General features: G+C 35.8%; 2 protein-coding genes across 2 annotated transcripts in view; one reads left to right on the top strand and one right to left on the bottom strand.

Moving 5' to 3' along the window:
* LOC148954597 (developmentally-regulated GTP-binding protein 2) overlaps positions 1-12,478 on the top strand; it is a 43,975-nt gene extending 31,497 nt beyond the window's left edge. The window contains exons 4-7 of the mRNA XM_089086632.1: positions 1,487-1,597; positions 4,358-4,506; positions 7,517-7,727; positions 12,337-12,478. Of these exons, the coding sequence (XP_088942758.1) occupies positions 1,487-1,597; positions 4,358-4,506; positions 7,517-7,727; positions 12,337-12,423 (558 nt within the window). The 3' untranslated portion in view covers positions 12,424-12,478. The remainder of the gene's footprint in view (positions 1-1,486; positions 1,598-4,357; positions 4,507-7,516; positions 7,728-12,336) is intronic.
* Positions 1-18,213, bottom strand: part of Alr (Evr1_Alr domain-containing protein Alr) — a 160,384-nt gene that overhangs the window by 133,875 nt on the left and 8,296 nt on the right. The gene's annotated exons all lie outside the window — the stretch shown is intronic.

Genomic DNA, 18,213 nt, shown 5'->3' with positions numbered 1-18,213 from the left:
ACTGTCTACCCCTCGTCTTTGAAGTCTTTATGCCAGCCAAAAATCTATTATTTCGATATCGCATTGTCTCCTCGGGCCTTCTCAATTAAAGTAAGAGTCTCTGAAGCAGTTTAGCATAAGAAAACGCAGAATTTGATGGTAAATCACTTTTTTCCCGCCCTTTTTATCCTGTGACCAAAATGAAAAAACACAATTTGTGCAACTATCAATCCTCAGTCTCTCACTACTTAGAACCAACTGGTGCATGATCCAAAATGCTTAGGGAAAAGCCCCAATTCTGGTACGGCCCGTTTAGAGCGCTTCGATGGTGGCTAGAATGCAACACAATGGCCATTCTTGTTCATTTTTTAACCTACTCTGCAGCGTAAATAATATCATAATGTGCTTTATGTCTATTTTATAAAATTCCATACTGTTTTATTTTTGGTCAAGCAAGTTTTGCATAATCCTACAAACAGGGAAATATCACCAGACGGTTCGTTTGCACTAGTTTGATAGATATTAGTTGCATAGGCTGCAAAGTAATAACTGTTTGTTTAAGTTTCAACCTCACTCTTTATCTCCATCACAATTATTATTTTTTTAATTATTATTATTTTTACAAGAGCCAAATCCACCAAAAATATTACGACTGCTAATTTTACCACAACTAATTAATATACACAAAAAACCATGTCAATTAGAAAACCATCAAAATTAAAATAAAAAAAAATGTCTTCCAAAGAATGTTAAAAGTGAAATCAAAGCTTCAAATGAATATTAATTATTAAGAATAAAGAAATGGAAACTAAAACGACCAGGGGTTGCAACGAATAATCATCAGAAATCATCACAAAGAAGTGTCATGTGATCGCTCCCCTAAAAACTACCAGCGGCTAGTTTTATCTGTGCTTTACGAAGACAAAATATGTTTAAACAGTCATGTTTAAACAGTTTTTTATTGTAAAATGCGAAAAATTGAAATGCTGTTCAATCTTCAAGGATTTTTTCGCTGTTGATACTAGTAAATTTGTACCAATCTGAATATTTTCACTAGTCTAACATACACCTAATTTTCATCATTTTTTTCTCCTTTTAAATCTATTTCCTTCGGATGTATTGAAGAATAATTGGTTAAACAAAACTCTCAATTTAAGTAATGTATTTAGTTTCCAGTAAAGTGGAGATGACAATATGTGGCATTGTTGAAGGTTTGTCTTTTATTAAGGTTTAAACTGGTTTAAAACTACTGGCAAATAGATCCTTAAGTAGTATTGGTAGAATAAATTGTTTCATTAAAATATTAAGCACTTAATAACTAAATGTAGGGATACATCGTTCGCCTATAGCACACCGATATCGATTTTAAACATCTATATGTACTCGTTTTTTAGCCTTTTTATTTACAAGCGATGTTCTTTCATTTAGAAGTGCTCGTTTGTTTTTCATTAAATAAGGTATTGGAATTACTTGGTTTTGTCAATTTTAATTCTTCTTTTTCTTCTAGATTAAGAAAGGTGGTGGCATAGCATTCAATTCAACACTAACTCTCACAAAAGTTGACGAAAAACTAGTTCAAATGATTCTCCATGAATATAAAATTTTTAATAATACAGAGGTATGGTTTTAATTTGCTTGACAACTTTAAATTAGCTTAGATGATTTTAAAATACCTTGCCTTACTAACAAATCTCTATCATGGGATCTATTTACTGGGTTCTTAGCGTTTTTTATATCATGTTATAGTTTCAATTGTGTATCTTTTCGACCCCCGCCCCTTGAGTCTGGAACAGTGCTGAGATTAAAATCAAACTCACAATAAACGAGGAAAATTTTCAGCCAATTAATAAAGTAAACATCCACTCAGATGTTTCTGCCATAAACAAAATCTGTATCGAGGAAAACGAAGACTTGAAAAATTGAAGCTTGAAAATAAAAAGAAAAAAAACAGACAAATTACAAAATGAAAATACAACACTTTCTTTCCCTTTAATTCATGTTGATTTCAATTTTGAATCTTTCTTCTCTTTCTGATATTATTTTCTCCATGGTTTGAAATTTTCTTAAACCTTCGTATTGCAATCAAGACGGTCTAGCAGAGGTCTTTGCCGAAATATCTGTATTTGGGGAATTTCTTATTTTTTTACTGACTGAAAATTTCTTCGTTTTGCCTCTTTTTGTAATTAATTCAACACTCCCTGAAATTTTAACTTTACAGCCTTAGCCTTTCCTCAGATATTTCGGATAAGGTCTTTTGACAACCTGGATGCGCGATGCCATTTTGAGAAGCAGGATGCATGTGAACTCTTTTGATTCCAATTCAATAGTTCTAGTTGTAGTAGTAGAAGAAGCAGTAGTATTTGCGGTCGCACTAGTAGTAGCAGTAATAGCAGTCACAGTCGCAGTTACACTTTAATGCGCTTAGCGTTTTCGGAGACCTTTCCTTATGAAAATCCTGTATTTAAACAATGGGCCAATTGCAGAATTTATAACCCTTTCTCTGGGGGCTGTGGGGAGCATTGTATCCCTGGCGTAATAAGGATGAAATTTGGCGACGATTCTTACCCCGAGGGCCATGACCACCATCGACTCTGGGTTAAGCCGGGGGGGGATCTAAAAAGGACGAAGGTGTATCTAGAAGAGTAAGGGGAGGCGGTTGCCCTCGATCTCTTTTGGACATGCTCTGTCAGTTTTTACTTAATACCCTCTGCCCTTCCTGAGATATTGCTGATACGCTGTTTAGACAACCATCATGTATATATTGTATTTGATCTTGCTCATCCTCCTCGGTATTTTCTGTAAGTAGACATAGTCTCAGTAGCAAGTAGTCTATCTGTCTTGGCTTTATCTCCAATTAGCCATGGCTTGATAGCAGCTTCATTTTAATTCAAAAATCAACGGGCTCGGTCTCGGCCTTCGGTCTCGACCTCGTAGTCATAGTCACAGTCGCAAGTAGTCACAATCGCAGTTACAAGTAGTTGCTGTAGTAGTAGTAGAAGTTACCCTGCAAGTTTAAAATTATTATTTTTAGCCGTTTCTAAGATATTGTATATATGTCCTTTTGATAACCTGGATGCATATAGTGCCTTTTGATTTAGTTCCAAATCCCTGTCAACATTCCCTTGAGTGTCGCTATAATGTCCTTAGCCTTTTCAGACACATCCAGGATCAAACATTCCGCCCTTTCGCAATGATGACTCCGGCATGTAAACAATGGGCAGATTATATAATTTACAACCCCTGCTCGGGAGGCTGAGGGGGGGGGGGTGGAGGGGGAGCAAGGCATCCCCGGTGGGATAGTTATTAGACCTTTTGCCTATAGTGAATGTCTCCTTAATCGTCGTCGTTTAAGGATGAAAGCAAACAAAAAATAAAATAAATGTAGCTGGTAATTTTAATATCGTGATTTTTGAAAGGCACGTTTATCTGCATTTTTTTTGTTAATATTCTATTCATTGACTAGTATATTGTAATTTTGTTATGTTCCTTAAGAATCTGATTTAACTAAGTTGAAAGTGGAGAACAAAACCACTCTCTAATTCTAAAAGCTATCAAACTAGGCAGATAAGATTTCCAGGAATGAATCCACAACACGGATTAAGCCAGGGGATCAAGCTACCATTTGTAACCTTTTTTTTCTTCAAAATCACTGACTTCTTATTTTTTGCTAGATGCTAGTTTTTTATGCTAGATGAATGTTCAAGAATGGATCTGTAACCCAAATTAGGGTTCATAAAGTTATTTTAAAGTTTGCTTCCTCCATATTTTTGCGGCTTGAAAGGTTTTACGAAAATAGATCATAACTTAAAAAAAAATAACTCTGCTCCTGCGAACCGCATGGCAAGTAAAAAGGTTCTAAGCTAAACTTAAAAAATCTTCTGTCGAAGTTAAAACAGGTATGGATAGAACAGTGTTTGTAGAATCTTAAAAAGTGCGGGGGTGAAGAGGCAGAATAAGTTTTCTTCAAAACTGATTTTCTAACAATTGTTTCTTTCTTACTTTGCAGAAACAAAGTTTCGTTGTTTTTATTAGTATATGGTGCTGCTGTAAATAAATAGGTATAAATTTTACCTGTTTACTATCAGTTTACTGTTCCACTTGTGAAAGATGTAAATATAACCGTTAAAATTTTGACAGCCCTGCCAATCAGTATTAATCCGATAATTCCACTCTTTGTTACTTTTACGCATGAAATAAATGATATTTTACAATACCGTAAAAATCACTAGAGTTAATCCCTCTTGTAAGTTCAGTCAAACCTTATATTTCTCCATTTTGAGAAGCCATCACTCTTTACTTAAAAGATAGATAATTTGGCGTGAAGAGTGTAGCCTTATTCCGACAGCCTTGAAATAAAGTTTATCAGATTCAATTTTAGGTACTTTTCCGTGATGATTGTACTGCTGATGAGTTGATTGATGTTATTTCTGGTAACAGAGTATATCTACCTTGTTTATACGTTTATAATAAAATTGACCAAATTCCAATGGAAGAAGTGGACAGAATTGCAAGACAGCCTTTTTCTGTTTTTTTTATTTACTTTTTTTATTCTCAACTTTTCATCTTTTTGGTGTTTTTGAGTTTGAAACAGTTATTGGGGAAAGGGATGGTATGCCGTAAAACTATTAATTAAAAAAATTCAACATATTCTTCTTTAGAAAAAAAAAATCTGTTCTGGTAAAAGATTGAAAGAAGGTTACTGTGCACGTTTTTTTAGCAGTATAAGGCGCCTGACACTTGATGTGTAATCTATGCTATTATATTTTGGAAAATATTATTTTTTCAGAAGGAGGAGAAACTAATTTAAGTTTCTTATTTTAATAAATTTATTTTAATAGTTTCTTATAATAAAACTAATTAGGGAAACTATATAGTGAAACTGCATACGCTCCTCCTTCATCCCAATCTATTCACAGCCTCCCTCTTTACACCCTCTCAGGAAGTTCCCATTTCCTTTAAATCTTTCTTTATGTCATCCTCCCACCCCAGACAAGGATGACCGATAGTTATCCTAAATATCGTTGAAAGCCATTTCTGTTGTTTATTCGTATTTTTGACAAACAGAATCTTTATGTTGGTTACGAATAGAAATAAAATGAAACATGATAATGTTTTTGAAATTCATCATTGCAAAATGTGATTCAACAGGTAGAGTGTTGAGAGTAAACGAATGATGTTTTTGTTGGACTTGAAGAAATGTGACAAATTTTGTTCAAATCTTTGTTGGGGTTGCTTCAATCCCCATGAATTGAAAATCCGCTTATATAGAATCCCTTAAATAAATTTCAGTAGTTTTCAACACGATGTCTTCCCATGATTGCATATTAGTTATGGTTCAAGTATTACTGATGGTAGGTTTTTCATTACGAATTAATTTTATTGTTTTATCCACAGTGTCTAGTGATTACTAGTTGACTTATAATTCTGGGGATGTCTGACGCTAATTGATCATCATTAATTTAGGTACGAGTGGGAGCTACATGACCTATTCAAAATAATCTTTTATACCTGGGTACTTGGAATGAAAAAAATAAACTATCAAATCCATCTTGAATGGGCTTTTTTTTAGTTTTTTTAGTATTCCACCTGAACCACGGGAAATTGTTCATATATCAGCTCGTCGAAAGGGTGTTAGCGCACCACTTATGTTTGCTAATCTCTGTTTGTTTTAAGTTCGACTTTTTTTTTATTTATGTTTATTCTTTCCGGTTTAGGTTTGACTGTCTAGATTAATTTTTTTTATTTATAATATTGATCTTTATTAAAAAAAAAAACAAATTATAGAAAAACTTTTTAGGTTTCATTTCTTTTCTGACAGATATACAGACGAGTTTAACTGAATAAAAAATAGCAGCGCCGATTTGTGTTTGTTGTACCACAGATAATCCACACAACGCCCGAGGCATCGTAAATTCAGTGAAAAAACATATAACTGAGGAAGATTATGAACAGCAGAAATTGTCCGGAATCTGTTAAAACGGCATGCGAAACTATAAGGTGCACAGCCTTACTAGTTATAGTAAGATGAACACCCGTTTAACCTTCAAGGTCGGTGAAGATTATGGGGATTTCCTTGGGAGGTTGCTGTCACAGAAGACCATTTTTTGGCCGTCACATCAATGCTTCCAGGAGGTTCTTTGGATTGGACTACTGGGCCCCTCCCCCCCCCCCTCCTCTCTCACTGTGGGTTGATAATAAAATACTGTGTAAAAAGCCGAAATTTCTTTTTTTTTTAAAACTCTGAATGATATTGAAGTTTTAACATCTAAAAATATAATACTTTATTCAAGTGATGCAAGCTCTTAAATTAAGGGTTAATCGTCAACAGGTATAGATCGAGGGTCTTTGGGCCCGGTCCTTCTGGAAGTTCGTTACTTTTACGATTTAGCCCATATGTTCCGCTACTTACCGTACAACGTCACTGTTTTGTTTCTCTTCAAAAAACTGTTTCGCCTTCTCCTTTCCAATCAGTAATCATCATTAGGCTACCAAATGAAACTCAGAGAGGAAATAAAATAACAAAATGAAAAATAAAATAAAAAAAAGGTGAAAAAACGAGGATTTTGCTAGCCAGTGGTGAACAATTAAAAAGACTACATAAGCAAATATTTTAACAAGGACCTCCGCCAAATCATCCTCAGTGCTAAACAAAAAAAGGAAGAAAAGAAAAACTAACCACCGAACATCGAACCTTTCGAAGTTTACTTGACAACGACAGAATGTATTTACATGTATTGGTAAATATACATGTCAACGACCTTCTGTCAACGACAGAAGGTCGTAGAATGTATTTACATTAGGCTACCATTTAATCTTTGGGGCAAATCAACCAATCCAATATTTACACAAAGATAAATTCATGTATATGGATATTAACAAAGCCTCTAAATTGGTTGTTTAGCTTACTTTTCATTTTTCTGGTATTTTAATATTTTCCAGTTACACGCTCATTTTTGTTACCTTTCTTAGGTAATTTTGTTACCTTTTTGTTACCACTAAGGGGGTGGGATAGGGTAGATGTGAAAAGTGGTGGAATTAATTGTATTATAAAAGATAAGAAGATATAAAAAGAAATAACGATTTAGAAAACCAACTATTAAGACAACTTTTATCTTGTGACGTAAAAATCGATGGTTTTGAACGAAAATATATCTTATGTGACCATGGCCTTCATCAACTAAAGATAACCGACCCATTGGTCTATTTTATATCTGTTTTCCATCGTCTCTTTGGCTCTATAGATCGTTCTCTGAGAGCATGATGTCTTTTTTTTACATGTAAAACTTGGTAAATCCCATTGCTTACAGTGGTGGTACTAAATGCACCTTGCAGTTTTACTTTCTTGTTGAAGCAATGGGTCATTGACAACACTTTTTTTTTTCTGTCGGTTATTTGCTCTCATGTGGAGTTTGTTTCTTTTCATAATTGCTCTTGAAATATCCCAGCCATTTCCATGTAACATTAAAAGTATTTGGTTAGTAAAGAAGGGCTGTGTTTATAGATCCAACTAAAAACAATGCCAATAATTTCCTCCTTCTATCTTTAGTTGCAATATGGAGTTGAACTTAGACTACATGCTTGAAAAGATATGGGAATATTTGTCTCTTATTCGTGTTTATACAAAGAAACCTGGTCAACCCCCTGACTTTGATGATTGTCTTATTCTGCGACGAGGGTGCTCCGTAGAACATGTATGTCATACAATTCACAGAACTTTGGCTGCTGTTTTCAAATATGCTATAGTTTGGGTAAGACATTTAACAATTTTCATTTCATTTTTACTAGAATATTGACATCGGAATATCGATAAAATGTTCTTATGTCTCTATTGGCACAAACCACTAATCAGTATTATAGACTAGAAAATAGGTGTTTTTTAACAGTTTGATTTGTCTATAGTTTGACTACGGTACTTCTTATTACTTTTTTTTCCATCATCATGCAAATTGTCATTAATTTTACTTGTTGTGTTTCTTTATTTTGTGCAATAGATTCGCTGTTTGTGTGCCATCGGAGGAAGTATCGTTGTTTCTGAAATTTTTTCTTGTCATTGGACTAAGGACTTGCATTGTTGTGGTCCCAATTGGTACCTTCAGTCGTAAAAATCAAAATTTCATGCTGTGTTCTCATTTTAACAAGATGCAGCCTACCTACCCTTTACACTAAAAAGTATCGGTCAAGACTGGGCCATTTCTGTAGTTCTTGGCCCATTCCCCTGGTTGTGCGTGGGTCATGCTCTTCCCTCCCTTGATGCTTACTTTTTGAACCTTTAGAATATTGTGAGTGAATTGGCTGTATGAGAATTTTGATCTGGTGCTATTGAGGTTTGTAGGGATGCCCATCGCAAAAAGAACCCCTGTATGGGGGCTGTTTAGCCTTTGAGATCATTTTTAAGCCTTACAAATAGCACTAGAAATTTCTATTTCAAACCAAATGGTTCCCATCTTTTCAACAACAACAGACACATAAAAAACAAAAATCATCAAATAAATACAATGCACAAATCCACACAAATGCCCATAGGCCTGAAAAAGAAGGGGAAAATCCAACCACTATTCAAACTCATAACCAACACATAGAAAAAAAAAAATTAAAAAAAGAGATATATGAACCGAGAGAAAGTTAATGTGAGTGAGGGAGAGAGAGGGGGGACAGATTTCAGAAGTTAAACGAATTTATTCTGATCTGTCAGAAAAAGGTGGACCGGTAATCAATGGCCAAAATAAGTTGTATCTAAAACAAACTCTCAAGTCTTTTGAAGGTGCCAAACAAGTGGCATTCTTGAGCCGAATCAGGAAGGATATTTCATATAATATGATACGCTACTAAGGGATTGAAACTAGATCTTACTGTTGGAGCATGCGGAATTAGAATAATCCGAGAGCTATGGAGCTGATAATCTGACTGATAAAATAAAAAGGATGAAGTACATCTAAGTGACCTTGGAAGATCACCGTCGAGCTGAAGGCAAGTGAAGGATGTACTGGAAAGATTTTTAAGCTTTTCAACATCCAGCAACGGTTTAGTTGCTGAACGATTTGCTGCCTGAATTAGATTTGTGGCTTTGTTTTAAGTGTCAGAAAGGGGTTTCAGGCAAGAAGGAAAATCAAACCTCCACGTAACTGAGTAATAGGAAACATATGACTGAATTAAACGGTGAAAGAGCTTTCTTAAAATGTTAGAGCAATCTTAAGATACCAAGGCTTCTGCATACCTTCATTTTAATCAAATCAGTATGCCTCTTAAATGATAAATTTTCATCAAGAAGGATGGCTAAGAAACGGACATGGCCATCCTTTGATCTATTAATATACCATTTGGACATAGGAATTTCAGATAGTTTAGGGCAAAACTGAGATACACGAGAAAACCCCCCCAAAAAAAACTAGATTTAGAAACATTTAGGGCAAGACAGTTAGCATCAAACCAAGGTAAAACTCAGTCGAAAAAGTCCACTAGCCTGTTCTCCCTGAATTAATAAGGGTGCTATTATCAGGAAAGGCAGCAAGAAAATCCAAAGAAAGCAAACTAAAATTTTGGGCACGGGAAAATGTAGGATGTCACAGGTAAGAACCATATAAAGGATTTTCCTTTCTGACCGCGAAAATTAGGTCATTCACACAAGTTAAATTAATACTGGCCCCAAAATTGACCCTTGAGGGACACCCTTGTCTACTTTGGTGAATGGACAAGTGGATCAAGAGAGATTGTTCTTCCAACAAATAAGACTTAAATCAAAGAACTGCGCACTACCTGTTACGCCAAAATGAGAAAGTTTAGAGAGAAGACCACTGTGGATTAGTGAACCACAGGCTTTACAAACATCTAAGAATAAAGCAGCAGGAATCTAATTGGAGCATAGTGCAGAATAAAGATAATTCAATAGAAATGCGGAAGCATGCTCGGTTGAACGATTTCTACGAAAACCAAGTTAAAATCTTGAAAAACCTTCAGAAATAAGAAAATTATATATGAACACCCGTATGATACAAACGGGTATGGCAACCCGTTTTATATGGAGTGGGGTAGGGAAAATAATATGTGGGGGACACGTAGTGTCCCTCTTTACTTAGTAAATACTAGTCCATTGACTCTTATACTATGTTATAAAGGTAAGATCTAAGGAAGTACTTTTTTCAGGTAATTTAATGTTTACTGTAACACTCCCGTGCCTGAAACTTCAATGATAATTCACAAATAGCACATAGATGACACATTATGCTTTTACGAAGTTAGTGTAATCGTGTTGACTTAGAAAACGTTTGTTTGAATCTTGCTGTTATATATGTTGTTTGCATGATTTGGAGCCTTTACCCTTGAAATTGTGTTTATAATGTGGCCACAGATGCACACGTTTTAAACTTTTTAACCGTCCCGACTAAAATGACGATCTTCAAATTTTGATCCGGTGCCATTTGAGGCTTTTATAGTGCTTGGGAGTGCATGGCCTGTAACGTCAAGTTGCGTCTCATCAGTTTTATTTTATCCCTCAGTAAGGTATTAGAACTTCTAGCTTACGACGAATGAAACCTCTCCATATTTCATTTACAGAAATATGACGTTTTACAAAAATGACACTTCGAAATGTGACAGAAAAGGATATTGTTACCTTGTTCATTGACAGAAATGATATTGACACCTTCTTGAAATGACAGATAGAGGTACTTACACCCGCAAAAGAAGACACCCGTGGAAATTTTTTGTTCCTCGGCTAATTATTCTAACTAGTGGCCAGTTTTTTATGAGTCTTTAACATCTCATTCATGAATTCCCTTCAAAACACTATTGCTAGAGAAGACAATATTCACGATAAATTTCGCAAACATGAGTGCAAGTTCCCTTGTTTAAAATCTCTTATACTTAAAAGTTATTCCCTGGGTACCATTGTTGGTGGGTTTAACCTTCTGTTGATGCCATATTCTGCCAGCTTCCATAGCTACCATTTTCACAGGGTTCAGTTGTGGAAAACCAATATTCAAGGGTTATAGGAAATTGTTGACTCAATTCTCTGTTGTTACAACGTTCCATGGTTTTTATTTTCCTTAAACAGCGTAATTAAAAACTTCGTGCTCAATAGAATAATAGGTAACTGTATTAAAAGTTTTTGTGAACAATAAACGGATGTCTACCTATGATTAGTTAGGTTATATTACGCTGAAAACTAACTATAAAGGGTGGGTAGGCTTTGACTTCAAATTGCCTTTCTTTATCTGCGGTAAACTTTGCTATAATAGCTTTTTGTAACGATTTTAAACATAGCCTAGTATAATCATGGTTAGCCTAGGGCTCTAAATTAAATGGCATTGGATACCACACTGACCAATTACTCTAGTATTTGTGAAAACTAAGGGGAAGAGTAAGAAATAGTATTATATACCACCTCCCATACAGTACGCGTTCTTATTGGGGTATTTCCAGGCATTAACCCAAATTGTTTGAAAAAAAAACTTTCCCACCCTCACCTGGGGGGGGGGATTTAGGTAGTTAAAATTAAAGCCTAAAAATGTAAGTGTTTCGCCTTTTAACCCCTTCCTCTGCTCCTTGGAAATCTCCCTGATTCCTCTCCCTTGGATTGTTGGATGTGTTTGCACATACGGTGTGTATACAGAGTATGCTACTATGTTTGGCGTAGAAAACATATACTTCACTAAACAGTAATATTTAGTAATATATCTACTGCGTATTTAAGTAGTTACTTCGACTTCTATTATATATAATGCAACCTGTTTGTCTACTCGTACCGATTAAATCAGTGATTGATGGCTTTGTTTTACTTTGTGCTACATGTAAAAATGGACTAAAAACTTTTTATAACCAATTTATATTAGATACACCCAATATGCTAAAAAGAAAAATCAATATGTTGTTTAGAAGCCCAAAGGTTATTTTCAGTTTTTTTACGTTTTATATCTTTAATACCTTTTTTAGTTTACTGCAGTCGAAATTCTCGTTTTTCTCTGAGTAGCTAAGGGCAATTAAGGGCTTTTTGGCCACCACTGGTACCGGTTAGATCTTCGATTTCTCCGTGTATGTCAGAAACGTATTTGTATGCTTGGCGTACATGGTCTGTGTATCTCTTCAAAATAACTGTTTTTTTTCTGCTAGTTAATGGGATACCGGGTTGATAGATCAGTGGTATTATATTGTAAATCAAACAATTTAGGGATTAGTATTGTTTTATTGGGTAGTTAGAGGTTTCAAGTACTGGTAGTATGTGTTTTTTCTTAGTACTTTTTACGAGGGTCATATTTCGGGAAAATCTGGAACTTAAATTTATCCGTCATAAAAGGGATATGCTACCCTATTGTATTATTCCGCTGAAAATTTTTACAACTGCTTAAAAGCTTATTTTTACAGGGCACTAGCACCAAATATTCACCCCAAAGAGTTGGTATCAGTCATATAATGAACGACGAAGATGTTATTCAGGTTATCAAAAAGTGATAGCTTCTGTTTTTGTTTTGGAACGAAAATAAAATTTACAAATGTCAAAACATGACACTTTATAGTTTTTATTGTATATTTTCTAGTTGGCTTAAGGATTTTAGGAAAGTTGTTCGTCTTACTTAGCCATACGAAGATAAAAGGCATGACTTCCTTGAAAATCACCCTAAGAGAGCAAACCTGTAGGTTTGTTTTCCTCTTTTTGTTTGCATTCATTGCAAGCCTCTGCCATGGTTTAGAAGCTTAGTTTTGAAAGAAAAATTGTTTGAAGGCTCATGAAATCTTGCATGCCTTCTTTTATTTTTCACTAAAATTCTTACCGCCGAGCTGTAACATTTGACTCACCGAAAGTGTCAGTCACTCCTCACCTCATCCTCTGCGATGAATAACAGTGCGTTTGAGCCAAATTATAAATCGTTTTCATGACATAAACCTAATCTCCTTGCAGAATGGAAGAAGTATAAATCTCAGTTTATCCAGATTTTAATGGGAATATTAAAATTACTTGATTTTAATATTAAGTTGACAAAGAATCTTAAAATAATATTACGATCTCCATTCAGAGCGCAAGTACTTAAATGACAATCTTCGTTTCAGCTTCTTGGTTAATTCCTTGAACAGTGAGAAATGGTCAACTCTGGCTTATTTGGGCCAAAGGATATAGGAACACGTATGTTTTCCTCTTTTATCCCTTCCTACTTTCCCCCTCTGTATGTAAATTTTCGAATAATTTATAAGATAAGAAGGCCAATAACGTAGTGTCAAGAACTTATAATCCACCTATAGGATAAGTAATGAGCGCCAGAAGCTACAAACAAAACATATCAGCAATCACGCCATGAAAATGGCTAACACCACAGACTCCCATGGGTCCACGGACTAGGCTACCCACCGGCGTTACGCGTTGACCACATAATTCACTGGTCATCCTACATAAGTTCTTGGTCGATTCTACTAATCAGAACTAAATAAATTTAACAGAAGTATTTCGACTGTATTGCACGAGAAATTAGGTTGAACCCTACACAGGTAATAAAACTGTAACATTTGAAAAAAAAGAAAATTTTTGCTAATTGGTAATTTTTTCTGCTGTTTCTTCTTGTAGCCCACCTTTTTCATATCCCCTTCCACAATTATTCTACATTGGATGCAGAACCATTTTTAAGGGTGGTTTCCAATTCTTTGAGACGATCCGTTTTGCACTGAGAAGCCCGTTCAAGGTGGTGAAACCGAGATGATTTCTAATGCTGGTTTTGTTCAGATTGACAGCTGAGAAAGTTCGCTCAGTAGCCGCGGAAGCGTCTGGGAGAACAAGAAGGCTTAAAGTGAAACGCCCGAGCAGAGGAAAATGCTTTGACCCATTAACATCTTTTTGCCTATAAACTCGAGTCCAAAACACGGCTGGATATAAGTCAATCGAAGCACCAAGCTCAGAACAAAGGGGTAATCTCTTCCACTCTTGGACGATATCTTCCAGGTCATTGTCACTCAGTAAAATTGGAAATTGAGCCAAAAGCGGTGCCAGGATTGGCTGATTAGACTTTACTCCCATAGCATAGCGTGGATGAAGCCTATCGAATTTTCTTACTGATGAATTCCTGGAGTTGAAAAAACGCTTTCTCATCTCATCACAGAGCAAGAACAAAAATTTCCTACACTCTTTTTTAAACTCAACTGCAGCAGATAGAGATACCTTTTCTTTGGTAAATATCACTTCCAGTCGACCCCCACAAGCCATATCCTTGACGTCGATGTAGTAGTTGGTGTCCTGAAATTGCTTGTTTAGGTCTTTGATATACTTCAAAATATGCACCAGGAAGGCAAAGTAAGCCTTGAACACCGGTGACAGCAGATCTTTTAGTATTTCAGTGGCCTTTCCCGGCTTATTGGCCTCTTTAAGATTTTCCGCACGGAAGAATAAAGTCAAGCAATCCCATTGCTCCAAATATCGAGCTACAACGGCTTGTCCAGACAACCATCAAGTTGCAATATGTCTCAAAATTCGATGTTCTTTAAATTCCATAAACTTTTGCAATCCTAAAATCTCACTGACCCGTTTGGATTGCGATAAATATAGCCATATACATCCTAAGAAAAATCTTCAACTTCTTTTGGCAATTGTTTGCCGACAGCACTAGCACATAGGTGAATGGAATGGCACGAACAACCAAGTACAAATAAACTTGCAGACCTCTGCTATGTCTAAATTTATCCTTTGATTACTTTGAAAGAATCTATGCACAACCTGACTGGGTTTGCAAATCCTGAGAATGAAAACCATACGGAAGTGATTGGCGCGGGAGTGGCCTGAAAGCTGACAGATATGGCGAAGATTCTTACGTTTAGTGCACCACTGGCACCCTTCAAAGACAAAACCCATTGTAACATGTATCGGTGCTTCTTCGTCTGTAATTGCGGACGGTGCCAAATGTGCTGGAGAAAATATGTTATACGATATGAAAAGGAAAGCCACTGGAAAACACATTTTCTAAAATAAAAGAAGGCTATATTTAATAGCTGACCAGGCCTCCGTTGTGGTCGACAACGGCAGAATTACATTTGATCCAATTCTAATTTTTCAATGTCTTGCAGCAGTCATAAGCGCGAGTGGATCTGGTGTAATGGTGTAAACAAGGTACTTTCCATTGAGCTTTGAACTTTTCTACTGTGACTTTTTTTTTTTGTAAAGGTCTTTTTATTGGCATAAATGTTCACTGGGGCAACCCCTTGGGTTAAAACGGCCGGGGTGAACGGAGCTACAAAACCATCTACTTCTTGGACCATTGTGGACATAGTTCACAAACTTGCGTGGACTACCACTTCCACACATTCTCAAGTGGTGGAATCATGTATTCTCTGTGTTAACCAGGCTTTTGGCGGTTAACTGGTTAAGAACTCTATCCGTATATAGAGGCATTGCACATGAGTTTGCTAATACCCAAATGAAATTTCCAGTCCCATCCAGGACTATCGCCCCCGCTGTACCCCAAACCCCTTCCTGGACTTGGACCCTTCCCATAATAAATACTAAGTTCTCACACTGAACAAAAGAACTTACCCCCATCCCCATCCAATATATCTAGAAAAAGATTACTGAAAATAATAATTTACATACAATGACCATTTCCCGATTTTTGTTGATGGGTCTAGAATAAATGAAAAGATTTCGAGTGGAACTTATCTCCGATCCCTCAATGTTGCAATGAGTGAGAGAGTATCTGATAATGTTTCTATAATGCCAGTAGCGTTAAACGCCATAATCATGGTATTGGAGTATGCTATGAATAATAAGTCATTGAGCCATAATATGCACAATATTATAGTATATTCTGATTCCATGTCGAGCCTGGAGCTCCTGAATATGGCATTTCAATATAAGATGGATATAGATACATTCCATTGTCTTACTCTCACAAATGCACTTCCTTCAAGAGGCATAATAACGTACTTAAATGTGTTCCAAGCCACTCAGGGATTATAGGTAATCGTCATGCTGATGAAATTGCAAAAAAGTCCCCAATATTGACCAGCCTTAAGAGATATTTATCGGTGGATATTATCAGAGGCCCATCTGATTAACACTAAACCAAATTTATCTCTTTTCCCCAATAAGTACCGATAAAAAATTTACCATAGAATCTGTTCATACTCAAATGGGCTAAACCTTCAGGCTTTTTCCTATCAGTTCTCAAATTTTACTGGTTTAACCCCCTCCTCCCCAGTTGGCAGACATTGCAATATAAAAATAAAACAATTGGCCTTTGCCTATTCGACTGTAATATGCTGGCGTCTGCGCAACCTGTCCTTCAAAGTAAAGGGTTAAAATGTTTCAAACGCAACAAAATCTCACCATCAGTCAAGAGCCTAGCTGACCTAACGTGCACACAGAGTATTGAACTTGAAATATATGCCCTGATATTTCAGTTCCTAGGATCAAAAGAGCTAATACAAAACATATAATCAAAATCGAGCCATCGAAAGATAAACAACTAGCAACCACTCGCAGCAGTCTAACTTATCTTATATAGAGTCAAAGGGAAAAGAGCTCAATAGCTTCTACTGAAAATCCCATTCAACACCCAACAGAAGACGAAGAAAAGAAACAATTTGAGCGTGGTCTAGTGAAGAAATAACAAGGAATAAACAATCCAGAGCGATCAAATGTTGAGCGTAAGCCTGAATTTGCATTGTGAATAAACTCAGGCAATCAAAAAGTTAGCCACCCCAGGTCAGAAGTGACCAGAAACTAAAACCTTAAAAGTACCTTAATATTTATTTCTACATTCATAAAACAAAGATTCATTGTAAAGCTACCTGAATACTCCCCTTCAGAAGTATGTGTTTGTTTACATAAATATTACAATTGTCGCTTTACGCTTTTCAAGTGACTAAAACTGAGTGTCAGTATGTTATGAACTCGTTGGATGAATTATTAATTTTTAGTTTGTTTTCCATTAAATTCGAAGCTGCTGTGATTTTGTATTTGAAAGCAAATTTTGTTCCTTTTATTTCATGCTCAGTTGTTCGACATCTTAAGGTGCAAGAACGAAACTGTGCCGTGCCCAGGTCTTCTAATATGTTTTAGAATCACATGTGCAGTTGGGGTCACGTTGTATGCGCACCGGGTCGATTAAAAAAGAGATGGATTAGTGCATTTGGGATGGTTTCATAGCGGTCTCTTTATGCTAGCTTGGGAATTGCACCTTTTAATCTTGCCCAATATAGATTATATCGTATCAACATTTTGACTAATGAATGCAAACGCTCGAACTAGCCTTGTTACGAATTTCATGAAATCATATCCTAGGGGTAGGAAACATGATATTAGATGATTTAAAATTTACTTACTCAGGCAAGAAGGAAGGGGTACATAGACATGTAGTAGGGCTCGTGATGAATAAGGAAGCTGCTAAGTCTTGTTGAGGTCGGGAAGGTATTAATAATAGAATGCTTGTTGCTCATTCTATGACTAAATAGTGCATGGTATCAGTCATATTAGTATATGCCCCATTAGAACCAACTGATGGAGAGAGGAGTGACTGGCCCATAAATGGCCCATAAGTTAGCATGATATTCACATGATGGTAAGATAACTAACCGTGATGATTATGTTATTGTAAACCGAAAATTGGCAAGATCAATTTCAGATACTAGGTCATATAGGAGCGTTGTTACTGATGTTAAAAGTAAAGAGCATGACCTAGTTGTGTCTAGGGTTAATTTAAAGCTGAAATTCCGGCAAGTTACGGCATTGGTTGACTCCAGGATGATAATTTGAGAAAAAAATTCCAGGAACAGTTGAATACTAAATTCGAGAGTTTAAAATTTGATAATGTAGAAGATGGAAGTAATAATTTTAAGAAAATAGTTTGTGAAGTCGCTGATAGTTTCTTAAGAAAGAAAGTTAGAAACGCAGCTAGGAATATTAGTGAAAATGGTTTGTGGTTATATAGAGGAGGGGAGGCAGAAAACATAAAATTGCGAAGAAAGGAAGAACACGAGGACAATTAAAAGAACGAGATTATAATGATGAGAAATTATTATAACGGTTGGTATCATAAATTATGTAAAAATCTCTTTCGGGTCTCGTTTTACCGATTCTTTTTTTATTTTTTACCGGTATTTTAATTGTCCTCGTTTTCTTCCTTTCTTCGCAATTTTATGTTTTATCATGATTATAAAGTGTGGTCTCAGAAATTATTTAGGAGGGGAGGGGGTTTGCACAAGAACTATCTGAATGTTGGATAATATGAAAATAAGAGGAATATAAAGAAAGTGGAGAAAACATAG

Source organism: Artemia sp. Qi Xiang Cuo, chromosome 3, assembly GCF_049724085.1.
Source record: "Artemia sp. Qi Xiang Cuo chromosome 3, ASM4972408v1, whole genome shotgun sequence".
Taxonomy (NCBI): Eukaryota; Metazoa; Arthropoda; class Branchiopoda; order Anostraca; family Artemiidae; genus Artemia; species Artemia sp. Qi Xiang Cuo.
The sequence above is the reverse complement of the archived record's forward strand: the minus strand, read 5'-3'. Positions and strand labels throughout refer to the sequence as shown.